At 47.2% G+C, this 25621-nt stretch overlaps 3 protein-coding genes, 2 long non-coding RNA genes and 1 other non-coding gene across 8 annotated transcripts; 3 read left to right on the top strand and 3 right to left on the bottom strand.

Annotated features, from left to right (window-relative positions):
- The first annotated feature begins 580 nt into the window (after positions 1 to 580).
- On the top strand, positions 581 to 2502 carry LOC101770009. Of its 2 annotated transcripts, XR_002676086.1 has the most exons (4): positions 581 to 748; positions 1016 to 1092; positions 1425 to 1574; positions 1842 to 2502. It is a non-coding gene; the product is annotated as an uncharacterized LOC101770009 (long non-coding RNA). The 2 variants fall into 2 exon arrangements; XR_215909.2 differs by lacking the exon at positions 1842 to 2502 and having other exon boundaries at positions 1425 to 1590.
- A 195-nt stretch (positions 2503 to 2697) lies between these two features.
- Positions 2698 to 6925, bottom strand: LOC101769336 (probable trehalose-phosphate phosphatase 2). 2 transcript variants are annotated; one of them, XM_004983655.3, is made up of 12 exons: positions 6773 to 6925; positions 5416 to 5519; positions 4843 to 5338; positions 4620 to 4760; positions 4446 to 4517; positions 4215 to 4340; positions 4070 to 4126; positions 3891 to 3992; positions 3711 to 3788; positions 3475 to 3615; positions 3292 to 3384; positions 2698 to 3158 (listed from the first exon to the last, which is right to left on the bottom strand). In XM_004983655.3, exons 3-12 carry the CDS (start codon positions 5125 to 5127, stop codon positions 3108 to 3110), a joined length of 1146 nt encoding a protein of 381 aa, XP_004983712.1. In that variant the 5' UTR covers positions 5128 to 5338; positions 5416 to 5519; positions 6773 to 6925; the 3' UTR covers positions 2698 to 3107. The 2 variants fall into 2 exon arrangements, with proteins under 2 accessions (XP_004983712.1, XP_004983713.1); XM_004983656.3 differs by lacking the exon at positions 5416 to 5519 and having other exon boundaries at positions 6773 to 6918.
- Positions 6926 to 14360: 7435 nt separating this feature from the next.
- Positions 14361 to 15985, top strand: LOC101768924 (probable xyloglucan galactosyltransferase GT19). The gene has a single exon (XM_004983654.3). It carries the CDS (start codon positions 14416 to 14418, stop codon positions 15778 to 15780), a length of 1365 nt encoding a protein of 454 aa, XP_004983711.1. The 5' UTR covers positions 14361 to 14415; the 3' UTR covers positions 15781 to 15985.
- A 279-nt stretch (positions 15986 to 16264) lies between these two features.
- Positions 16265 to 16335, top strand: TRNAG-GCC. The gene has a single exon. It is a non-coding gene; the product is annotated as a tRNA-Gly (tRNA).
- An 80-nt stretch (positions 16336 to 16415) lies between these two features.
- Positions 16416 to 19903, bottom strand: LOC101768525 (flavin-containing monooxygenase FMO GS-OX-like 3). The gene is made up of 7 exons (XM_004983653.2): positions 19272 to 19903; positions 17865 to 17935; positions 17633 to 17785; positions 17446 to 17528; positions 17196 to 17331; positions 16913 to 17086; positions 16416 to 16772 (listed from the first exon to the last, which is right to left on the bottom strand). Exons 1-7 carry the CDS (start codon positions 19795 to 19797, stop codon positions 16593 to 16595), a joined length of 1323 nt encoding a protein of 440 aa, XP_004983710.1. The 5' UTR covers positions 19798 to 19903; the 3' UTR covers positions 16416 to 16592.
- A 4290-nt stretch (positions 19904 to 24193) lies between these two features.
- On the bottom strand, positions 24194 to 24971 carry LOC101768258. Its single transcript, XR_215908.2, has 2 exons — positions 24649 to 24971; positions 24194 to 24564 (listed from the first exon to the last, which is right to left on the bottom strand). It is a non-coding gene; the product is annotated as an uncharacterized LOC101768258 (long non-coding RNA).
- Between the last annotated feature and the right edge of the window lie 650 nt (positions 24972 to 25621).

Genomic DNA, 25621 nt, shown 5'->3' with positions numbered 1-25621 from the left:
GCTGCCCATTATTTTACTATCAAATGAAAAAGGAGTCAATCCTCTAAAAAAAATGAAATGGATGCAGAAGCTCCCGACGACGACAGTGACCGCACTGGAATTTCACTGGAAATAGGGTCATGTTTAGTTTCCCTAAAATTCCAACTTTAACACTATGCAAAAAGAAGATTCACCATCACATCAAACTTGCGATACATGCATGTAGTACTAAATGTAGATGAAATCAAAAACTAATTGCACAATTTTGTTGTACTTTGCGAGACGAATCTTTTGAGCCTAATTAGTCAATGTTTGAACAATAATTCACAAATACAAACGAAATGCTACAGTTGCGCATTTATTGTAAACTTCCAACTTTGACACTCCCAAATTAGAAACTAAACAAGGCCTAGTTAAGAGTTATATCGTTCAAAGGATTGCAGCTCGACGGGAGCTCCTACACATTCAGCCTGTTGTGTACCACGTGTTCATGGGATCGTCTCCGTTCCTCCGTAGCGTACGTGGCGTCCGCGAGCCTCCCTATTTTTTCAGCCTCAAATCGTTCCTTTGGGCTCCTCCTCATTTTTCCTTCGTTCTTGCCTTGGCTGGCCTGCTGCCAGCGGCCCAGACGGGAACAGCGTCAGCTTCACGCAAGGGTCCCTCCCTGTGCACCCTGCTACGCCGCCTGCTGCCTGTATTCGTGGCAGCCGAGTCGTCCGTCGTCTTCGTCGGTCCTCCTCGGCTCCCTCGCCTGCTTCTTCCTTCGTCGGTAAGCTCTGCCGATTTCTCTAAATCCCTCCTCCTCCTCTTCGTTTCGAATCCTTCCTTCGTTTTGCACGGCCTCGTGTATGTTCCTTCGTCGGTCCGTTGGTCCCCCCAACAGTTCTATTTTTCGTTGCTCCTGCTGTGGCTTCGCTGTCCTCCATGCGTTCGTTCTCCTTTCTGGTTGCCCTGCTCCTTTTTGCGTGGATGATTCTTTGTGTTTGTGTGCTGCTTCCATGGTCTAACATTTTGTCTTTGCCCTCCTCCCTCCTAGGTTCCTGTTACTATTCGGGTTGCGCCGTAGCCTGCCGGCCTCTGGGCTATCAGCCCGTCTGCTCATGCTGTTTCCAGGTCAAATTCTTCACCTGCGGTTTCGATTATTTTCCTTCGCCAAGGAAACCATGTTGTTACTTTCCAATTGCATTGTGTAGCATGTGGTCCTTTTGTAGGTTCTGTACTTTCTGAGATCTGACTGCCGTCCGTTGTTGCTTTGCTTTGCTTCCTTTGCATTTAGATATATCCATGCTATGTGACCAGCCTCCTATCCACTCATAATAAATACATAAACTTTTCCTACATGATTTCGTTTACATGGCTGTGTATTAATGGAGTTACATTTGTATTCTTACATGATGACATCAAAGAGCTAATTAGAGCACCACTGCTTCTGTTTTGTTGTTCAGGTGACTGAAACGCTAAGGTTCCTACTACAAATAACAAGGTTTTATGGCCACAAGTCCAAGGCAGAAAATACATCTCCTGCTCTAATTCAAATGTTTCAGTGACTGTGCCATTTCTTCTAATAACTGAACTCTGAAGGATGGTGCATACTGGTATTCGCAAGTTTAATACTCTCTCCGTTCCATCGTTTATTCTAAATTGTACGTCGTTTTATCTTTCTTAAGTTCATAGATATTATTATGCATCTAGATATAGCGTATGTCTAGGTACATAATAATATCTATAAACTTAGAATGAAACGACCTACAATTCACAATTTGGAATGGATTCTAAATGACCTACAATTTGGACCTAATTGTAGGAACGACCTACAATTTGGAATGGATTCTAAATGACCTATAATTTGGACCTAATTGTAGGAACGGAGGGAGTAGTAACCAAATTATTTGGAGGAACGGAGGGAGTAGTAACCAACAAATTGTAGGAACGGAGGGAGTAGTAACCATGCTTCTATTAGGTTATGCAAGCACGTTAAATCAGGGACCTACATCTGATGTGTTCTGTCTAAGCATTGTTAGACAGCAATATAATAGGCAATGCCAAGCAAAACAAGTATCAAGTACTACCACAATACTGTTTTATGTTCTGTATTATATTTTGTGTTTGTGTAATGCTAAATCATTTGTTCTTTGCAAATCTACTCTTTACTCAATCGAAATATCTTGATTAGCACCTGTTCACATTATTGATGGATGTGCCTGGACCATAAAATGCTATACTCAAATACAACCATCGAGGTAGACAGGCGCGGCGTTAGCGCGCCATCCGTCCTAGTTTATCATGTCCGCCTAAGAATAGGTCGATTTTAAAAGCTTTCAAGCAAAATTATCACATTGCAAATACTCGACCTAACACATTTTCTCCGCCACATTACACATTTCAGTTAAGCAAAATTAACAGAGTAAACTGGTGGAGAAAACATGCTTTTACGCATAGATGATAGATCTAACACATCACATCGTAAGTTCGTAACAACATCGCACACTGCGAGTTCAAAACTTCAAATCGGTAAAGGTTTGCACACTGCGAGCTCAACATTTTGCTCGCCAGGTAACAGAACAAACTTGCAAGAATTTGTCCAGCGCACAAAATGGAGAACTGGTCCACCTCACAAAACGGAACGGATACTTGGAACATCAGGTAGACATGTACCCAGATATATACTTGCGAGAAACATAGAATAGCCCAAATACACAACGTGGCTGCAAGGTAGGGTCCGTGCTCACAACTTGCATTTTAGAGCACATTGACAGCTAAGCGTTGTTTAAACAAAGAACCAGTTCTTTACATCTTCACGAATACAATGTGGAATAGACAATTACCTAGAGCAAAACTGCCGAGACCGCGAAACACTAGCAGGAACCACAATTCTTTCAAGAATATCTCCGTATATACTAAAGGAACCTAAATAATGAAAGAATTCAATTGCTTCAGAAACCCTGACACGAGAACAAAGTGGGACAGAAAAGTAGCAAAATGCAATAGCCTCTTATAAAATGCCAAATCAAAAACATTTTGGCCTGACTCCTCCAAATAGCCGACTTATTTGGTTAGCGGTATATATCTTGCTAATATTTATACTCTTGGTTCTTCTCCAGACCAACCCCAGCGATGTTCTTCCACTCTCAGGTGGATTGCTCCTTCCAAGCTGCAAGCTTTCTCAGGAAATCCATCACCTAGACATCAAGAAGAGTGTTTCATTTCTCTACACTTGAAATACCGGATACATTCAAAAGGTTTTTTTTTTCCTTTGGAACCAACACTAAACATTCAAATGCAAAAGTTTGTTGTGGTTATTGCGGTGCTTACCTCAGCTGGATCCCTCAAGGAGTAGAAGGCATCGCTCTCCTTGGGTATAGACGACACCAATATTCCAAAGCCACGGTTGCTTGCCTTCAGCACCTATTTGCACCAAAAGAAAATTATGTATTGTAGAAACAGTCTAGATGTTTTACAAGTTCCTGTGAGCAAATTAGACATAATAAGGCATACCTTGAATGCATCTTCATCAGTTCTGTCATCTCCAACATAGATAGGGAGAACATCTTCACTCTCATTGAGCCCAAGCGATTCAAGTAAAAATTCCACAGCTTTACCTTTGTTCCAATCAATCACAGGACGGACCTCAAAAACCTGCATTGAAGAGTGCAATTGAATATTAATTAAATTTAAAAATGTATACTAGCAAATAATTTAGATAAAGCCTTCCAGTTGTGCATAATCCTCACCTTCCTTCCATGGGTTAGCCTTAGGCAAGGGTAATCTTCCAAAACAGCAGTTACACGCTGGAAAACCTTTTTATAGTCCTGAAGAATAGAAATGAGTTCAAATTGGTCAATATTCAGCTCAAATGCTCCGATAAAACATTTCCTGTATGAAATATAAACACTTGGATATAGAATTATTACTTCTTCTGCCACATTACGGTAATGCACAGACACACAGAACTTGTTGTCTTCCATCCTGGCACCAACAATGTCCTTGACACTCTCATCAAGTTTTTCATACACCTGTCATGTACAAGACTGAGCAAAGTCCAACCATATGACATATAATGGCAACCTAAATTTCTGAAGTAGATACATACCTCAGTGATCATGGGTAAAAACTCACTTGCAGGTTGGAACAGGTTGACCTCTTTACCCTGTGAGGGGAAAAAAAAGAAATTCACATTACTAAAGCGAGTAATAACAAATGTAAAAAGTGGATGCAGGATCTAGAAGTTGTTTCACCTGCGAATCAGTGGACCGAATACATTCCACACCATTGGAGTCAGCAGTCTTCCTAACAGGGCCCATTATGTCCATCCCATGACTTCCGGCGTAGTACAGTTCATTAAGCTTGACAAAGTCAAAAACCTAAAAGGAAAAGGTCAAATCAGAGAAAAGAACCAACAGGTGAGGGAAAATGCAAAATTGTTGATACAAAGAGTATTAGTCATGATTATCAATAACTTAGCATACCTTATCACGAGACCTTCCACTAATGATTGCAGTTGGGAAAAGTGATGCCACATGCCTAACAGCAGCACGCATCTGTGAAATACAATCTTTAGAAAGTGGACAGAAAATTGAACCTGAAAATATAGGAATTGTGCTCCAAACTTACATGAATTGCAGGAGTTAAGGAAGATATACCTCATCTGACATTAATGCATTTGCAGGATTGTCCACAATTGGCGAAAGAGTTCCATCATAGTCAAGAAACAATGCCAGTCTTTTACTCCCAGCAAGATCAGTAATTGTCTCAAATGAGGTCAAAGCAGAAGGATAGTCCACCTACAATGATAAAATAAAGCAAATCACTGACATGTTGTCAAACTTCTTTAATAGTCGCAAACACTAAGCTGCAAGTACATACCATCCAGTTATGATATTGCAAATCGAGATCATCAGCTTGAGTGTCATTGACGACATCCTTGATCTGTCTTTTGCGGGTAGGTGATGAGGCCATCATGAGGTCGAGCCATCCAGTGGCACGAACTTCTTCGACCTTACCAGGCAGAGGTATCTTCTTGGTAGTATTCAAGCAAAGCCCCGGAGAGGGGAAGCTAGTAGGAGTTGTGAAAGTCATTACAGCAGCAGGCAAGGCTGTAGGGAGATGATCAGCAAGAACAGGTGAGTTGAGGCCTGTCTTCAAATCCATCAACAGGACACAACTCTCCCTCCCCCTCAAGTCTCGTTGTAAGAGCAGTTAGAAGCTACACAAAGTCAGTGCACAAGAATGCAGAATTTTCCACAGAACTGAGCACTTAACCAACCCTCTTGTCAATGAAAAACCAGCGTTTCAATGTCTTCTTGTCACTGCAAACATGCATGTACCGCGTCAAGCCCATTAAATGCGAAGACCCTGCATTCTGCATTAGAAAAAAAAATTAGACTGGGAAATAGCAACCGCTGAAAAATAAAGACTGCAGGTTGTTCAGACGCATACTGGTTCATCGCCATGGTCAACACAGATCATTTAAAAGAAACGCTCATTCATCCAAGAGATCAATCAGCTCCAAGGACATTAATTGCGCACAATCACAGCCAACACTGCAGTAATTAAAAAGACAAAAAAAAAACCTTGTCATGTAATGGTCTAATGAAACACCACACCACCTAATGCAAGAACAGCTGACCACACTGAACAGCATAGTTACTGTTTGTGTCTTGCAAGTTAAAAAAGGAAACAGACTGGGATGCCTTTTGGTCCACAATTCAAGAGTAACAAGGGAAAATGACAAAGACAACAGCTGGTGAGCCATGATTCCTTCTATGTACCACCGCATAGTTGGAAAACGACGTTTGATCCATCCATCATCAGCAACTTAAAAGGCCAAATTACAACAAATGACATCAGCATAGATGATTTGGTGTGACCCATGTGTACTAGTGGTAGATGCACGAAGTGGTGGTTGCCATCATCGGTACAAGTCACCACCGTGGTTAAGGTGCCCATGAAAACGCATACAGAAAAGTACAAGGAAGTCCCAAGAGCAATTCAGGACAAGTGCACATGGAATTTTTTAGCGGTGGCGCTCAGAAACAAAAAAGCAAACACATAATTGTGGATTAGGTCAGTAATCATCACGTATCATGACAGGAGTAATCGACTGGACAACCAGCGCATCAATCAGCCAATCAATAGGCATGTACAACAGATGGCGCCTGGCGGCCAGGCTCGCAAGAAAGCCTCGGCGATGCAACATGCCGCTCGCAACGGCGGCAGTGAAAGGCACAGCTCCCATCAACCCCAACCAACAAGAACAAAATACGTGGGGGCGGCCGAAGACAAGGCCGGACCGGTGCACTGCGGCAATCATCAAAGCCGGGATTTTTATTTCCCTCCACCTCGCGATACATCCAAAAAGAATCGGGGAAAAGGGCAAGAAAAAGGTACGGCCAGTTGGACGGACCCCGCCCTGGCCGCAGGGACCCCCGCGAGGAAGAATCCCACACCGCCAACGACCGGCGCTATCAACCCCTCCTCCGCCTCTCCCCTCCGCATCCCACCTGCTCATTCATGGCCGTGTTTGGGTGGTTTGATTAAAAAAATCGCGTTTTCTTTGGGCGCTTCCGATACAGTTCCATACATGGAACGGAACTGATTACCGGTGGGGACGGCAGCCATCGCCTTCGCACGGGAATACGGAGACGGCGAGGTTTACTCCCTCAGAAAACAAAATTTTACACGAGCCCGAAAAGCAATTCGGCGCGAGATCTATGAACGAATACTTGAGGGAGGAACCCCGTGACATAGTTTCCAAGAAAACATGAGGACCCGATCCAGGGAGGAGGAACCTTACCGGACAGAGGCGGCGAGGCTATCCCCAATGCCGGCGCCGGCGTGCCACCCAACGAGGCTCGGAAACGACCGGACGGGAGGCGGCGACGGAGGAGGGGATTTTGGGAGCCGAACAGGGGAAGGGAGAGGAGAGAAGGTGGAGGAGGGCGCGTATTAATAGGCGGCGACCCGCGGCTTCTCTCTCTATGTTTTCTCTCTCTCTCTCTACCAGAAGCGGAGGCGCAAAAGGCAGTTACCGGTTGTCTCGGTCATGGGCGTTTCGCTTCGTTTTCGCTGGTCACGGGATTAACCCCCCAAAGCGACCGCAGCGACGGGCCCGCCGGCGCGAGCTTTTGCTGACGCGGGCGGGCGACGGCGCGCCACGTAGCGGGAAGCGACGGCGATCGCGAGGGGTCGGCCGGTCCGGGCCCCACACGTGCGCGGGGTAACTGCGGTGGGGGGGGGGAGGGGAGGTGTGGGCCCGGGATCTGTGGCGGAGAAGAGGCAAGCAGCCAGCCACGAGACAGGAGCGAGCGGCTTCGGAATCCTTGACCGCCCCCGGCCGGGGCGGGGGCCCGTCCCCACCGACGCGCCGACACGTGGTGCCGCGTGGGCGGGGGAGAGGGTCCACCGGATCTCCACGTGAGCGGACGCTGACGACGGGTGGCGCCACGTGGGCGACCGCCGGATCCGCGGGCCTCGTCCCGCGTACGTGGGGCGTGGCTGCGTGCAGCGGGCTCGTCTCCTCCGGAGTACGGGCCTTCCTGTCTCTGCTTTTTTTTAGTTTTGTCCAAAGCTTTTTCCAATCAACAAAAGAGGCACGTTGCTTGTTAAAAAAAAAAGACAGACATGTTGCCATTTTTTTACTGTAATGTTTTGCCATAATTATTTTAGTTGCAACTGTTACGCATAAATCACGCATCACCTCATAAACCCGCAAATTGCTTAGGGCAAGTATATTGGTGTTGGTCTTATGACACGTAATCATGAGACGACTTAACAAACAACTTATACAATAAGTTATCTTTTTAAGTTGTCTCATAGTAATTCTACTCCCTTAATTTTTGCATAGAAAAAAAGGAAATATTATGAGTTGCATGCAACCATAACTCGTACAATGGTAGAGTAGTCATCTCATAGTCCTAAAATCTAGCCTATGAGGCGGTTGTTTTGCAAAACAACGACCTCTTTCTCTCTGACTGCATCGTTGGAGCGCGTTTGGACGGAAGCCAACGATTGGTGCGGCCGCACGCCTGCGCCGGCGTTAGTTCATTTTGCTGCCAACGCGAGGGTGAAATCAAGGCGAGCGAATCTCTCGCCAAAAAAAAGAATGGTTAGCTCTAGATTTGGCGTGGGTGTAAACCAAACAGCCCTCTCGGGTAAACTACTTCGGATACAGCCATATTCCATATTGTCGACAAAACTACTAAAATCGCTAGAGTTTGTGTAAACTGTGGGCTTCCGAATTTGACGCGGTGGGTGGCTCCTCACATCTCTACTATGGTAGATAATTTTTCTCGCAAAAAAACAGCGTTGTGAGGTGTGACGACAACGATGATCGGTGGTCAACATCAAATGCTAACCTTTTTGCAGCATAACATGCTGCGATGTGCGATCGTGACAATAAGCGATGTTTAGCCGGCACGTGAAACAGCTCCGCGTCGTTGTTTGAGAATTCAGCAGGACGAAAGGGCGGGGCCTAGCCGGAGCTGGCACTGACGTGGATCCATCCTACCATACGGAGTACTAGGCCCATAGCGAGGCGCCAGGCAGCTGCGCGGGCGTAAAGGCGACACATCATGTCAGTGTCTCGCTTCGTCCGTTTGATCGAGATGCTCCTCGGTTTGAGTTCACCGCAAGCAGGAGCAGGCTCGGGCCGCTCCGCTTACCACCTCGAGAACCGGTAGCCCCGTTTGTATAAACGGGTGGTCGGCGGTTGCCGTTTTTCTGACGCTGATTTTTGCTCGGCCGTACAGGGCCGCCAAGGGGCAGAGCAAAAACTATATAGGGCATGGCGATCGGCGGCAACGCAGTGTTTTGCGGCTGCAGACAAAAACGGTAGGGGGTGCTTCGGATCCTGTCGCGATCCAACTGTTGGACACGGGTCCCCATGTTTCTTTGCCGTTTTGAGTATTTATTAACCCAACAAACCCAGCCAATGGGCTGCGCGCATGCAATGCAGAGAGAGCAATTACCCCCGGACCACCAACAATTTACAATTAGCAGCAACCAGCGCAAGTGTGTGCTCCGATCCTTGTGAAAAGCATCCACTCGGGCACTCCTGTGCTGTGCAGAGGCATGTTGGGACGACAGAGTAGGAACGGAGCTAGTCTCGTACACGCTTCAAGATTACGTGGGCATAACAGGTAGGATCATTCATATTATGAGCTATGTGCTAAAAATTAAATTGTTGAAAGTGTTGTCTCTTAGAGTGCTTAGAACTAGATACTAACTTGTAACATTGGAGGAGGTCTGAAGTTGCAGATCCACTCAACTGTGGCTTTGAAGATCTCTTGTCCCAGTGATGTCTCGTGGTTCCATGGCAAACTGGCAAAGGTCAAGGGCGAGAAGTTCGGAAGATACCGCACCATTTCGCCGCAAATCCCTGCGGCGTAGGATGAGTTTATTATATTGGCAGCCCAAGCGCGCTCCACCGCCAGGTGCACGCACGACGCCAGCGAACTCGCCTGCCTGTCGCTGACGGCCGGGCTCTCTGCATGCAGGCTCATGAGATCGCACGTCAACACTACGCGCCCGGCACGTCGCCGTCTTCTCTCGAGCTGTACGGTTTTGTCGGTGGCGGTACGCACGTACACGCACGCACCGCCCCGGACGGCCGGCGCGCGTACGTGGCGCTGACGGTGAAAGCTTCTTCAGCTACCCACGGATCCGGCGGTCGGCGGCCGCGCCGGCGCCCAAGTCAAGTCACCGGCGGCAGCTGGCGGTTACGGCACCGTGACACGTATGAACTACGTGGGAGCCCGCCAGAATATTCAGAGCAAGGTCCAGGTGAAGCAGGTGCGGACAAGGGGGACGACGAAATCAAGGAAGGCTTCTCTGTCGTAATCAACTAGTAAGCATCATCAACAAGTCAATGCGCGATCGAGAAATTGTGCGGAAGTTTCAGCCGCCGAATCCAGCCGGCGTCGTGGATCGTACGACGGCGTCTGTCACGAACACGAAGCATGCATGACTCGGAGTCTCTGACAACTGATAAGAACCCGCCGTCGATTTGTTTTAATTATTTGTCGCCTTTGCGGGAATACATACGGCGGGAGGTAGCTGGAGTACCATGCCGGTTGCCGGTGGCGTGTTTGACCACTTGCTGCTTTGATTAACTACTTCCTGTTTGTTTGTTTGTTTATGCATGTCCGGTACTTGGACAGATCGATCCCATGGAAGCGGCGGCGGCGGCTAGCTGCATGCCTTGACCTCCAAGAAAGACAGGACAGCTCTCTCTTTTTTTTAAAAAAAAAACTGTCTGCCGAAACTACTGTTCTTGCAGTCTCCAGCTAGCTGGAGTAACAGGCGTCACATGCAGAACTTCTGACACCCTGAGCTACTGAAGAACCACGCAACGGCCAATGATCGATCTCACCGACGGCGTCAAAGTTGAAGCTTTTATTATTAAACGCGCAACTAGTGCCCCAAAAGGCATTTCTTGGCCTTGGCCACGGCGCCCGTGCTGCTGCGGCTCCAACTTGCGCGCGTGCCGGCCAGGCCACTCGCAGCGCCTACTGGCCGGACGGCCGGTCGCCAGTACCGACCGCCACCGGGCGGAGATCGTTTCAGAATAGGGAAAGAGGGGCCCGGCGCACATGCCACGAAGCGTGGCCCGGGGCGCGCTCCATCAGCTTAATCAAGCACCTAGCTACCGGTCTTCCTCTCCCGGCGAATTAGGAGGAGCTGACATGCGTGCACGCCGCTGATCGCGCTGCCGCTCGCCTGATATAGCTAGCTAGCCTCGTGGGCGGCGGCTCACGCGGCCCGCAGCAATTCAGAACGCCGCTGGCACACACGCAGACACGGCAGCACGCATCGCCGACTGATGATGCCGTCCAGAACCTCGATCCGCCGCACTAGCCAAACCTTGAGAGTCGAGACACCGTGTGTGTGTGTCATCGATCGGTTAGCATGTCTTGGACAAAAGGCCTCACGACCATCGGAGGACATTCTTGCTTGCATTGTGTGTAGGCTCCAGCTCACCGCCGCTTGTTTAGGGCACATGAGCGGACGTGGTCGCGTAGATCGCACAACCCATTTTCCTCGCGGGGTCAACCACTAGCGCTAGCCAGTGGTACTTGTTTTCGTCGGTTCGTGTAGCAAGTGTTGCAGTCGACCGTCCGCCCCGGGCGGTGCCGGTGATGCCGACTGCCCTCCCACTCCCGGCGCGGCAGCAGCCGCCACTCCCCGATGATTGGCCGCCGGTCCCGGCGCGCGGCGCGGCCGGTCTTTCCTTACCTTTCTCGACCAACTGCAGCCCTCCGACCTCATCACCTCACACGCATGCGTGCGCTGGCTGCCCCTATTATAAGCAACGAAGCGTACCGCGATGCGGCCGAACGAACCCACCGTCCGTCCGACGGTGCGGTGACGGGGCGGGAGCCATAAAATTGCCAGTAACGTGCGGCACGCACCGCGCCACCGATTTGACATCCCCCTCTCTGCAACGAGCCAACGGACGTGTGACTAGCTGGTGGTTTTTATTTCCCGCACGTTGCGCCGCGATGCCGCGGCGGTAGTTGTTGCATCGGTCGCCGGCGTCACGCACCGCGAGTATTCTTAAAGAAACGAGCTCGATCGTTTGAGGCGTGCAAGGACAAGGAACGCATGAATTTTACGGAGATTATGTGGGATACAGCCGACGTCACCTCCGCGCCAAAAACAAATCCCCGTGGAATTCGTGCCGTCCGAAGCTAATGGTTCCATCAAGGTCAGTCGTCGCCTTGCGTCGTCACGCGTGCGCTGGAAAGGATCCTTGCTACGGTACGGTGCGTCAGCTGATTGTAAACTGCGAAGCAAGCTCCGGCTTGGCTAGCTGTATCTGTATGTACAGCCACCGTCCACCGATCGTGGGTAAAGAGTTGGCCATGGGCGCCGGGCGGTGCACTGTGCACGGGAGCTGCCACAGTGCCCGACCGATCGATCGAGCAGCAGCATCTGGTACGTACTGTTCATGGCCGCCAGGTCTGACGTGCCGCCAGATCGCCGTCGTGCTCGCGTGCTGCTAGCTGCACGTCCCCGCATGATTGCAGGCTTGAGTTGCAGGCATGTCGAGCTGGACGTGACTGGACTCCTCGTCCTGTTGCGTACGTAACATGTATCGGCGCGCCGAGAAGGGGGATGCAGCTTTTGCAAGCGCAGTTGTTGCTGCTAGCGGTCGCAGTCGCAGCATACGAACGCAAGACCAACCTACCGTGGATGTATGACTTGTTTGGATCTGCTATGGTTAGAGTTTTGCTAAAGTTTAATCCATTTAAAGTTTAACATTTTGAAGATACGGCTAATAGATAAAAAAATGAAAAATCATTTTTATCCCTTTATCTTCTCACCTCCCCTTTTCTCTCTCCCTTTTTAGTTCTTTTCACAAGCCATTAGCACCCATTAACTCCTTCCCACCAGCTAATACTTTTTACACTTTTTGAGAGTGGGCTAAAAATTAGCCCTCCAATTTGGATGGGCTAATGCATAAAGGTGCTAAATTTTAACTTTTTCTCCCATTAGCACTTGAATCCAAACGGCCCCACAGGCTAGCCAGGGAGTATGTCTGAATTTAAAGAAAACTATGATGCACGTGAATATCGAAGTTCCATGAATATGGAGAAAATTGACGTTGAGCTTGCCATCCAGCACCTTTAATTTTTGACCACTACATAGCATATTTTGCACGTTGGGCCTCACACGACGGTAGGAGGATGCATGCATGTGTGTATGGTTGTTTAGTAGGCCGCCTAGTTTACGGCCCATCTTCCTATAATCCTATCTGTTTCCTCCGGTCATAAACTGAAAAAAAATCATACAGGTCTGTTATAAGCTCAAGAATTATAATCTTGACTGTACCACAACAATATCTAGTTCTATATGGATGGATAATACAGCCATTATTAGTTGATTATTATGAAAACTACATTTACATATGTAAATCTGTTCATGCATGTATGCACGACTAGTTTTCCTGCATGCACGTCACATGGTGTTATTGCCATGGTAGTTCCATGTGAAGTTTTTATAGTTTCCATTGTTTGCGCTATATCCACAAACACGCATCAGCTGCTCTTAATAAGAAATTCTAGCTCCCGTTGGAAGTGTGTGATAAGGAACACATAAAAATTACAAAAGGCTGAGCTTATACATTGGCGCCACTCAACACCAAATATGCGTCCATTTAAAATGCCTTCAGTAACGTGCCAAACGGGCCGCTGCGTGGAATTCATGTCTTCCGGTAGTGGTTTGATTAGCCAATTGCGCCGCGCAACGGCGGAGGTTGGATTGGACAGGATCATCAGCGCAGCGTTGGATCGGTAGCAGAGCTTTGTATCGATCATGTGCTTCAGACAGTACTGGACGAGTCCTATTCCCAGATCCCAGTCATAAAATCCGACGTGTAGCCAGATCAACGGCTCGCATGCTACATCGCTGCTACACGCTTCCGCATATGATCACTGGACCATGGCGCAATCTGCAGTCTGCAGCTACGATACGGCCGGAGCCAGGCGGCCAGCATGTCCCATCCTACCCGCCGCACCAGCTGTGATGGCTAAGCTATTGGCACGGATGCCGGAAGACTGAAGAATACTCTTTAACAGACGAAAATAAAGGGATTTCGACTTTCGACAGTAACATCAGGTTGGAGCCATTCCATTTGAATTGGCATTTTCTCCATCATGACTCGTGGGAAGAGACATCGGCAATAATTCACCTTGGACAATTTATTTGTGAAAATGTATATCTATTTAAATCGCACATAAAAAAATCAGGTCAAATTTTCAATGTTAACATTTCCTGTTGTTTCCTGAACTTGAGCCCTGAACTGCTCTGGTAAACGACTTAAATATGGGCTGCCATATTTATCGGGCTATAATTTGAGTGCCCGCCCACATCTATATTTGGGCCTAAAAGTAGTTACTGGCTCATCGTCCGTCGTTTGGCTGGGATTGAGTGAGTTGGGCTAGATCACTGAACTACTCACTCCTGCGTGGGTGCGGGCCCATCAGCGAAAGGCTCGAAGGCTTAAGATTCGTGCACAGCCAGCCCCGGCTAATGGATGCGATTTCTTCTCCCTCGCCTCTCTCGTCCAAGCTCCCTTTGCGCCGTCTCCCCCGTCCGATAACCGTAGCCAGCGCCACAGCCGATGCCGCCGTCGATCACTTGGCCATCAAAGCCGATTTCATAGGCTAGAAAGATCGCGGTGTAAAATGTTGGCTTGCGAGGAAGAAACAGGCGTCCCGAGGTCGAAGAAGGTGGCGCAAAAATGGAGCTTGTGCGAAGTGGGCCGTGGGCTGATTGGATTGGATTGAGGGGGGGCTATAGGATCTTTTTTTCACATGTACAAAAATTAACTGCTTTTAACAGCAGCGGTGAAATCTGCACCACCCATCCACAAACCGGTCGTTTCAGTTACACGACCACCTTCCCACTCCCTCCCTCGGTCGGCCACTCCCCAAAATGGCCAATCCCCTCTTCCTCTTCCTCCTCTTCCTCAACGTCGCCGCCGCCCCCCGCGCCGGCGCCGACGGGGCGGACCCCTGTGCGGGCCGCCGGATCTACATCCGCCACCTTCCCCCTCGCTTCAACGCCGACCTCCTCCGCCACTGCGGCGCTGACGCCTTCCCGCTCGCCGACGCGTCCGCGGCGGCCACCTCGGCCCCGCCCTGCGAGTCGCTCGCCAACCACGGCCTCGGCCCGCGCACGCACCCGCGCAGCCGCTCCTGGTACCGCACCGACGCGCGGCTCCTGGAGCCCTTCTTCCACCGCCGCATCCTGGAGCGGGACTGCCTCGCCGACGACCCGGCCCGCGCCGACGCCGTGTTCGTGACCTACTACGCGGCGCTCGACGCGCTGCCGTACGTGCTCGACCCGGCGCTCCTCGACGCCTCGGCCCGGCACGGCGAGGAGCTCGCCGGGTTCCTCGCGCGGGACCAGCCGCGGATCCTGTCGCGCCGCCAGGGGCACGACCATTTCCTGGTGGTATCGGGGTCCGCGTGGGACTACGCGCAGTCCCCCGGCGAGGGGCCGAGGCTGTGGGGCACGACGTCGCTTCTGCGGCGGCCGGAGCTCGCCAACTTCACGTTCCTGACGGTGGAGTCCCGCATGTGGCCGTGGCAGGAGCACGCGATCCCGCACCCGACGTCCTTCCACCCGGCGACGCTCCCGCATCTGCGCGCCTGGCTCGCCCGTGCGCGCCGGTCCCGCCGCGGCACGCTGATGCTCTTCGCCGGCGGCGTCTCGCGCCCGTCCCGGCCCAACATCCGGGGCTCCATCCTCGCCGAGTGCGCGAACCGCACCGACGCGTGCGCCGTCGTGGATTGCTCCGGCGGCAAGTGCTCGCACGACCCCGGCCGGTACATGCGCGCCATGCTGGGGGCCAAGTTCTGCCTGGAGCCGCCGGGGGACACGCCGACGCGGCGGTCCACGTTCGACGCCATCCTCGCCGGCTGCGTGCCCGTCTTCTTCGAGGACCTCGCGGCGCGGAGGCAGTACGGTTGGCACCTGCCCCCCGCGCGGTACGACGAGTTCTCGGTGCACATTCCCAAGGAGACCGTGGTGTTCGGCGGCGTCAGGATCGCCGAGACGCTCGAGGCCGTGCCGGAGGCCGAGGTGCGGAGGATGCGGAAGCGCGTGCTGGAGATGGCGCCGAGGGTGCTGTACCGGCGGCACGGGAGCACGGCCGAGCTGAGGGGGGCCGGGAAGGACGCCGTCGACCTCGCCGTGGACGGCGTGCTGCGGAGGATTCGGAGGCGGACGTGCGCGCAGGATGAGGGACGGCCGGAGAGGATTTACGCGATGGAGGACGACAGCGTCGAGATGTAGGATCAGCGGAACATCTTCTTTGGTTGCGTCAGGACATTTTTGTCGGTCCAAGCGCAACATCTGATTCATTTCACGTTTCAACATTTGAGGGCTGAAGAGCGTGTGTATACTTTATATGACTATATGTGCTATTGGAGTCAAGAAATTTGATCTTGTGTTCAATGTAATTGCAGTTTTGTGCTGGATTGATGAGTGGCATTTTCAAGTCCGTAGCACCGTCCTTGCAACAGTTCGCACCTCGATTCTCCCAGTTAGGAGCCACGAAATGAAACCATGCAGCACCAAGGAAAACATAGGGCCTTTACAGAATGAAGAAGGCAGCTTTTGGTGGTGCGTATAAGCGGAGATGAGTAGATGACAGGAAACGACATTGACATAATGCCCGACTGCCCGTGTTCATAGGACAAAGGAAGCTGTGTAGCTGCAATTTTGATTATTTCCATAATTTTTAGAACTCTGTTAATTAAAGTGTAAGAACACAAAAGCACCAGTGGTCTAGTGGTAGAATAGTACCCTGCCACGGTACAGACCCGGGTTCGATTCCCGGCTGGTGCATCTACTTTTTTAGTATATATTATTTTGCTCATCATAGCTATGCAATACTAGTAATATCACATATGTCCACACCACACTTCCACTTGCAAAATCGTTTTCTCTGTTATTCTTATTGCAATGAAGAATCAATGAAATATACATCGAATGATCAATGAAATGCTAACCCGGATGTGTGGCCAATATATGCACACCAGGTAAATATTGATCATGCTTATTGCAGTGCAGATCGGTCTCAAGCACATCGAATGAAAAAGATTCTACAAATATTTCTTGAAATCTTCATTTGCTTCGGCCACTAGATGGTCATCATCCCACTCATCGCGATAACTCTCAGGACGAATTGCCTTGTTTATCCCGTTAATAGCGTACATCCGCTTCCTCCATTCTTCAATTGGTGGATGGCTGCATTGCTCAGCAAGCCAATCATCATACTCAAACTGCATGCAAAGCAAAGATATCAACGAAAATTCAAATGTATCAACAGAAGAGCAGTACAGCAGCCAAGTCACAATTTTTTTTTCTTGAATACCCCGGGGAGTTGTCCAGAGTTTTCTATTGACATGCATCTCTAGGATACCTGGTAGTTTGAAAAGTTATGAGTGTATCTCTTAGGCCATCCACGTGCTTCTAGTTTTGAGTAGAAAGCTTTCACATCTTCCATCATTTCTTCTTTAGATGGAAGCACTATCCGTCCTGATAGAACTCCTGCGACCCACTTACTTTGGAGTTCAAACAGCGGAAAAGGAATAACCTGGATGGAACAGAGGTTGGAAGGTTTCAGATCTTAGAGCATAGCAAGGCAAAGCTGCAACTTACAAGTGCATCTGAACTGACGAGTAGCAATTTGCAGCAAAGCTGACCTTCCAGGGTAATCCAATGAAGGACAGTTGAGGAGCCACTTCTGGTGGGAAAACATGCTTGTATAGAGGATCGACACAGTTGTCATCCACAGTGATAGTGCTATCATCTCCAAGGAATGGGAAGTCATACAAGTAGCTAGCCAGCATATAAATGAAGGAAGCACATAATCAGCTTCAGGCAAAGTAGCACATGATGGCTTACATTTGTAACATAAGAAATGGATTGAAGGGCCCTTGAAAGTCTCTATACCCGGTGCAGTGCATGATGACATCAGCTTTGATTGAACTGCCATCCTGGAACACCACACTACCATCCTCCTCTGCACGGTCAATCTGCAGTTCGAGCATTGGTTTTAACGATACTAACTGTGGCAGCTCCTCCAACAGATAAAAGCTACCATATCTTGCTTGACTCACCAGGAGAAAAGGCTGTTTACCATGGAATGAAGCCACAGATTATCGTAGCCAGGCTGCTTCACACAGGTGCAAACTGGTGCTGATCTATCGGCAATATGAACCTCTTTTGCAGTGCTTGCAATGTCTCTTGAAATGTCATCTGCACTTGCTGCAGCCCCAATTATGATCACTACCTGTCATTGCAACATATAGTCTTCGTTACACATGGAAATGCATGCGAGGAGTATATATCACCAAGAGGAAAACACACACTTGATCGAGGAATGGCTCCGGCACACGGTAATTGTGGCTATGCATCTGCTTCCCTGGCCAAGCATCTACACCTGCCAAAGTTCAAAACTGTATGAATTGGTTACTGAAGGCAATAACCATCTGAAATTTGCAATGGTTGTAAATTGTTACAGATTTCTATCAACATGGATGATCCAGCTGTTAATTTATTGTCCAGCAGGGCAGCCTTCACGTTATCAAACATGAAAAATATGAAATGCTTTCAGGATGCTAGGGCTCAGAGGGTATCTCAATCCTTGTGGATGTTACTAGAGATTTGATACCAAAAATTATCAAATCAGCACTAGCTGGTAAATTGGCATGTATCTCCTGTGATTATCCGGAACCAAATTTGCTATATCAATTGCACTCAGTCGTAGAGGAACAGAGATAACTTAGCAAATCAAGTTAAAATAGGTAGTCTGCTTTTGAAGCATTTATATGTAAAATATTTTTTGACAGGTGTCACAACTCACAATTGGTATGGGGATAAGTGTTCTCTAATGTATCGAGATTTCTAGTCATTGAACTCAGCACAGGCACTACAGTTAAAAAGTTTCTATTTACAGGTGTGCTGTTGGCTAATGCAAATTGTCAATTTGCTATGATCAGTCAATCTACGTAAGGCTTATAAGATAATGAAAATAAATATGGGGGACAGTTACTGCCTTCCCAGTCTTCTTCAGACCTACAATTCAGCATACTTTAAATTATGTTCTATCTAATTCACTTCCGCAGTTGAACAGTTGAACCACAGTTGGACCTATTAGGCTATTAGCCTTTCCATGATAAAGCCAACAAACACAATTTAGTTCCTGCTATCTAAACTTCTGAATTGTCTCTCATTTCTGATTTTTTTTCTCCAACGTGTGTAATGCCTCTCCAATTGACCACAAAATGCTGTGTGTGTTCACCATAGGTCTTGCTACTGCTATTGCCGCATGTGCTCCCTCAAATCATGTACACTGTATAAGTTACCAATACGAAAGGTGATGTAATTGTATATGATTTTTTACTTCAGTTCGAGAGATGAGAATCATCTTATTGAATCTGTTGTGGAGTTGTACGCCTTACGTGTTTAAGCTTTGAAGCATCTTTCATATCATACAATCTATTCTTCATAAATGATATTTGAATTGTCTGAACAAAATATATGGGACTTCACCCGAATGACAATATATTCAAATCTTCATTGTGCTGAATATTACAATTTCACTGAAGTTTTTTGTTTTGTACAACAAGATACAAATCCAAATTCATAACGCAGACCAAAAGTCATGGGTCCTAAAGGCACGCCAAAGGTGCGCTATATTTCTAATGCAGTTTATTCCAGAACCCATATTAGTAGTTTTAGTTACAGGATCGCAAGTTGTGAAGCAACGAAATTACCTGGAATGACGGCGATGCGCGGCTCCGTGTAGTGCCCGTTGCAGACCACGACGGCGTCGTACACCTCCTCCTGGCCGCTCCCCTTGTCCCCGAGCTTCCTCGACGTCACCTCCCACTTCCCGCGGCCCTCCCTCCGCACCCTGAGCACCTCCGTCTCGAACCGGACGAGCCGGAGCAGATCGAACCGCCGCGCGAACGCCTCCAGGTACCGGAGCACTTCCTCGTGCCCGGGGAACCTGCGGGGGTCCGCGGAGCCGGGCGCCGCCGCGGAGAAGGGGAAGTCGAGGAAGCCCATGCTCTCGCGGGGCAGGTTGGTGCGGAGCGAGGCGTAGAGGCTGGAGTGCGTCGCGGCGGCGCCGAGCGGGTCGGAGGACGTGGCCGGGGGCGCGTAGAGCCAGGTGCCCCCCACGGCGGCTGCGCGCTCGAAGACGACGGGCGCGTGGCCCTCGCGGCGGAGCTCGCGGGCGGCGGCTAGTCCGGCCGCGCCAGCGCCGATGACGGCGAGGCGGAGGGGAGCCGACTGCATGGGAGGCGGCGACGGGGAGTGCGGGCGGAGGCGTGTGGAGCTGGGAGAGTTCGAACGATTTCGGGCTCTCTGTTTCTTTCTCCTTTTTTGGTGGAGGAGCTGCGTTTTTTTTTTTTGTGAAACAGGTGCTGCGTTTGGTTCTACGCTCGTGGACGTCACGCCTCACGCGGTCACGCCATGTTGCTTGCATTCTCTCCTCTACCAGAGCGGCGGCCACGAGACCAACGGTGCTGTTCGGATAGGCTTTTTCCAGCCAATCTAAGTGAATTTTTCTCACTTCTCACTTTTCGCTTCTACGTCACTTTTCGCTTCTTAAAGTTAAGTATCTGAAGCGGCTTACTACATAAGCGAGAATCGGTAAAAATAAACAAAACGTTTGACGAAATTCTCACTTATTTTCACTGATAAGCCACTTATAAGCGGAAACAAACGGAACCAATATAGCGTCAATATGGCGTCGTCGCATGCTCTCTCTCCTCCACCAGAGCCCTCCTCTCTTTCGTGTTCAGCTCATTGGGCCGTCAGGTTGCATGGGCTTATAGCCCTATTTGCTCTCTTTCGTGTTCAGCTCATTGGGCCGTCAGGTTGCATGGGCTTATAGCCCTATTTGTATGTACTTTTCCTAGCCACGCTTGGATTAATCTAAGCGAAGATTTTCTTGCTTCTCGCTTTTCGCTTCTCGTAGTTCAAATCGTTGAAGTGGCTTACCACATAAATGAGAATCGGTGGAAATAAGTAAAACGTTTGGCGGGATTCTCGCTTATTTCCATCGATAAGCCGCTTATAAGCGGATACAAATGGGGCCTATGCCTAGGAGGAGAAAAAGGATTTAACATATAAAAATCGACTGGAATAACTCTGTTGATGAATAAAGGGTTATACCCCCTCAAAAAATATATAAAAATGTGATGTTTAGGAATTCCGAAAAACAATGTGCTACTCCTGTGAACAAAACGCCAACTTTGCCTTGAAAAAAACTAGACACTACGTTTTCTCGGATAAAAAACGCCATGTGTTTCGAAAAACACACACACCATGGGTTAGGAATTAGGAGTGGTATCGCATCGAAAAAACTGATGGCGGGGAGCAAAACAGAGAAGACGCGGCTAAACTGATAGCTCTTGGTTAAGGAACTATCTAGCTGTCTGTTGACAGATTTGCTGTATCCAAATCTGTCAGCTTTTTGGCAAACGACAATTTGACACATCAGCAAATAAAAAAGTGACAGATTCGGTAGCACAAATCTGTCAGGTTTATACTAACAGGCTAATTATTACTTAACGGGTCCAATAATAACCCAAATCAGATAATAGTGTTTTGGCACCAACACAAATTGCAGTGCAGTTCTCTAACTATAGCCTTTCGATTATGCCAATTCTCCTTTCTGAAGTCTCATCAGATTTAAGCTTAGACAAAATCTGAGCCAAACTTGGACTACTAGACCTATATAAACCATGAAGCATACAAAAGTTGAGCTGCATTACAAATCTTAATTATACTCCAAATATAATTGCAGGAGAAAATCACATCATTCGGCTGCAACAAGACAAGATAAAAGATACAAGTTAGGCCAAATAAGCCGGAAAACAACAACAGCCATGACATGATCGACTGGAGGATACAGTGAACATGTACTTATCTACAGATGCAAGATTTCAAATGAAAACAGAAGACATGCAAGAAACAGCATTCAACATTCCACAAATGAGCTGTAGTCAATTGCTTTGGCAAAATGATGAGACAAGACAGCATATGGCATGCAAACGATGCACAACTATCAACATACATGCCACAAGCACCAATCAACAATTTCACAAGCCTTCTAACAACAATAGATAAATTTGTGGTACCACTGAAAGAACATTGTGATTTAGGTGTTATAGTAAATTAGTAACATCACATATTGAACTCTTTTGCCTAACAAAAAGCTACCACCAACAACGTACATCCATAGTCACTCAAATACAATGAAAACCGATGGAGAAAACCACAACAAGTCTACACAATATTCCAAAAGGCAGCCACAAAACATACGTGTGTTTTCTATTAGTTGATCCAATGAACTAATATGAAATTTCACAAACTGTACTAATTAAACAACAAATGAACAAGTCAACAATAGAGTAACAATTATGCATGCAAACAGCTCAACCAAAATTTACTTCATTTTGCTCTAAAAAAATACTTCATTTTGCTTTGCAACACAACTTCCTCCTAATAGCAGGACACACAAATAGTAGGAAAACCACTTGGAATTCGAGTTTGCAACACAGAAGTCTCAGGACAAATGGAGGAATAATCACATCTAATGACCCTAGCACTCAGAACTAAGGAACAAGAATAGGATCGGATGCAACTAAACAATATAAAAAAATGGGATACAAACATCCAATAGCAGGATCATCTAGAATGATTTGACAAATGGGATTGAGTTACATATAAAATAGATCACACCAAAAAGCTAGGAATGATTTTTCAAATTGTTATATAACTAGAACATAATTAAAATATAACTAGAAGGATAGCTCAAAATAAAGGCACACAAGTCAACTACCATCTCAAACATAATACAATTTCAAAGGATATTATAATACAACCTTCAAATAAGAATTTATAGAATTTCACACAAATGGAACACTTATCAGAAGTTCAGAACTGATACTTTGATTATATAATTCCCATGGCACTCATGATAATAAAAACTGAAAGAATATATTCAAGCAAATGGATAGCACAAACAAATTGTAGGTCAAAACTTTTATTATTTCAGAATACCCACAAAAGTTCAAGCAAAAAAGAACAACCTAATATGCTTAATCATACAGTCATGAAATTCACAAAATAGACACAAATAACAGTAAAGCGACTTGTGGTAGGATTAAAATAACCACGGAATCAACACTAAATATATGCAACTATATAAGATATAAGTATTTAAAAAGACCAAACAAATCATATACGAATGCATATCTTTAAGACAATGGTAGGAGTTTGCAAAGTGAATTGTGACAAAAAATAGATTTTTCTGAAATATACAAATAGAAGAAATGGTATTACGCATTTATCGAAGGTAAACAATCACTATAGCCACCTTGTAATCTGAAAATTAAGAGAATGGTCTGAAAGTTCTCCACAGATATTCAAATAAAAAAATAATGAACATATTACATGACAAGATTATGTACACTAGCATGATAGGTACACTACACAAATTAAAAACGAAATTGGCAAACCGAGAACCTGATAAGTCAACTTGAAGGACGCAAAAGCTGCTGCTACTACTGTCGACTTGCAAATAAAAGAACGATGATAAGAGCTGCAGCAGCTGTCGGCTTGCTGTTGAAACTGAATGGAAGAGATCAAAAATAAATCACGGCCGCAACATAGGCTAAACATTCTCTACAGCAGGTAGGCATGGATCAAACATTCAGCACATAGAAAGAGCTGAGTCAAATGCTGACAGATGACATAATGAACACAAAAAAATCAGAAAAATGGAAGACTAATTGACAACAAATCAAAATTGACATAGCTAAATGGAAGATAATAAACAAAAAATTAGGGGTTCCATTTTGGTTGCAAACAAATCAAGAATAATGATGAATGGTTCATTTAGCATATCGAGGACGGTGGAAGCACACAGTTACTGACCCCCCCCCCCCCCCCACCCCACCTCCAACTCGACCAAATAGAGGAGGGTTTGCATAATCAACACAGAACTGCGCTCAAAACAAATATCACCATGCATCCACACCACAGTTCACATTTAAATCAGACCGTGGAAGGACACACATATTGAATGTTTGTTCATTCAACAGCTTAACTCAATTCATTGATGAGAGTAGGAAGGACACGGCAATCGCCAAATAAAGCAACAAAGCACCAAAAGGTAGAGAGACAAACATAGGATTAGTTGAAGAGATGCAAGACTTGCTTGTATGATTGACATGCCAAAAAACACATGGCAAACTTTTCATATTGTTAACTGGAATGGAATGAACAGACATGCAATTAGATTAAAAAAGAGCATATAGTTTAGGATAAAATGTTCACTGCAACCTTCATACATTGAACAGGCCCGGCATGCATCTTGGGAGAAACAACATTTACTTAATGCCAAAGATTAAGAGTTCTAGCTAGCTCAGGATTTATCAATAGTAGTAGAGCAAATTGATAGGCTCGCATGGTTTATCCTTAAAGAAGTTTAGTTGGAATTGTAAAAAAACAGGGCATGCAAATTTAGATTAAAAAAACGAGGCATCATCCATTTTAGGATTTTCGTTTCAGCAAGATACAAACAGAACTACAGAGACTAAGCAACCATGCGACCACCACCTAAATGCAACTGAACAAGATATGGCATGCATTTCGAGGGGGAAAAATCATCTCAAGCAAGTAGATCAAGAGAGCTAGGCTACATAACAACTGTGAAGTAGTACTTATATTATTAAGCAGACACAAAAATTCGTGCAACATAAACGCAATGCACCAAGCAAGAGGCTCCTGCAGGAAACAACACATCCAAGAGCACGAGAAGGACGCGGCGACTACAAACTGGGCAGAAAGATAGCAGCAGAAGTGTGTGGGCGCATAGCCATTGCCTCCTTGCTCCAAGGTTCCCTGGCCGCCCCGGACAGATCGAATACGTCGTGAAGTGAAATCGACATCTGATGTACCTAGATACAAATCAAGCGTCACTGCCCGCCGCTACAGTCGCCGTCCTCGCCGGATTCCATAGCCGGACTAACCCCAAATCGCAAGAACGAACTGCAGACAACAAAATAAAGAAGAAAAGATCAAAACAAACCAAAAAATCCTGGGAAAATCGTACAAATCAACTGTCAATTTAACCTCTCATTGGACAGAGACGGGGAGAGGAGCGGCGCCCACGGCCGGTGGGGTACACAAATGTCGCGGCCGGAGGGGAACACGAAAGCGCAAGCGCCATTGACCGGCGAGAAACTCGAACATGCCTGTGCTGATTGGGGACTGAACTGGATATTTTGTGAGACATAAATAAAAAGGAGAAAAACGGGGAGAGAAAATGAAGAAATGACGTGCAATTCGAAAGGAAAGATTAACGGGGTGATGAAATGACCAGAAGCGGAAACGGCGTGCCATCCGAAAAATTCGTTCGTCTCACGGGTGCCAGAGTGCGGATTGAGACCCCTAAACGGCTTAACGCACCCGCCGGGAGGGAGATGAAACCAGGCTGTGACTGCACGGATCTTAAAGAACATCCAATGCACCAAAATTTGACAGATTTTGTTGAAAATATGTTGACAGATAAATAGCAAAACTCCTTGGTTAATTGGGCTCCATTGGACCTAAGCAACTTCAACAATAACCTTCCAAATGCTAAATGAGGATTGCCTCTGTTTTCTAAGGACCTTACTTTTTTTAAGTACTTCCAACTCCAGCAATAATCTCCAATTCTAAGCCCCTAATTTTCTATGATAAGTGGTATTTTCCTATGATAAGTGGGACACGCTAGGAGTATCTTGTACTTTTTCATTTTTCTTTCTTTGATTTAATTTCCCCAAGTATCAGTTGTCATCCACTCCCTCCATCCCAAATTGTAGGTGGTTTTGACTTTTCTAGATTCATATGTTTTTTTTCTGGAATACACAGGAGAGCTGCGTATCATTGCATTAAGAAAGGAGATAAGAGGCTTATATAGCCATACAACACCACACACACCAACACTACAAACATCATAGGTGCTAGGTTACATAAGCGTCCGCTAAAAATTTAAAGGTCGACCACCCCTCACCAACGGACACTGCTAACCCCCAGGTCGAGCAGCGACTAGATCACTAGTGCC

Source organism: Setaria italica, chromosome IX (genome assembly GCF_000263155.2).
Source record: "Setaria italica strain Yugu1 chromosome IX, Setaria_italica_v2.0, whole genome shotgun sequence".
Classification (NCBI taxonomy): Eukaryota; Viridiplantae; Streptophyta; class Magnoliopsida; order Poales; family Poaceae; genus Setaria; species Setaria italica.
Note: the sequence above shows the minus strand (reverse complement) of the source record. Positions and strands in the feature narration are given on the sequence as shown.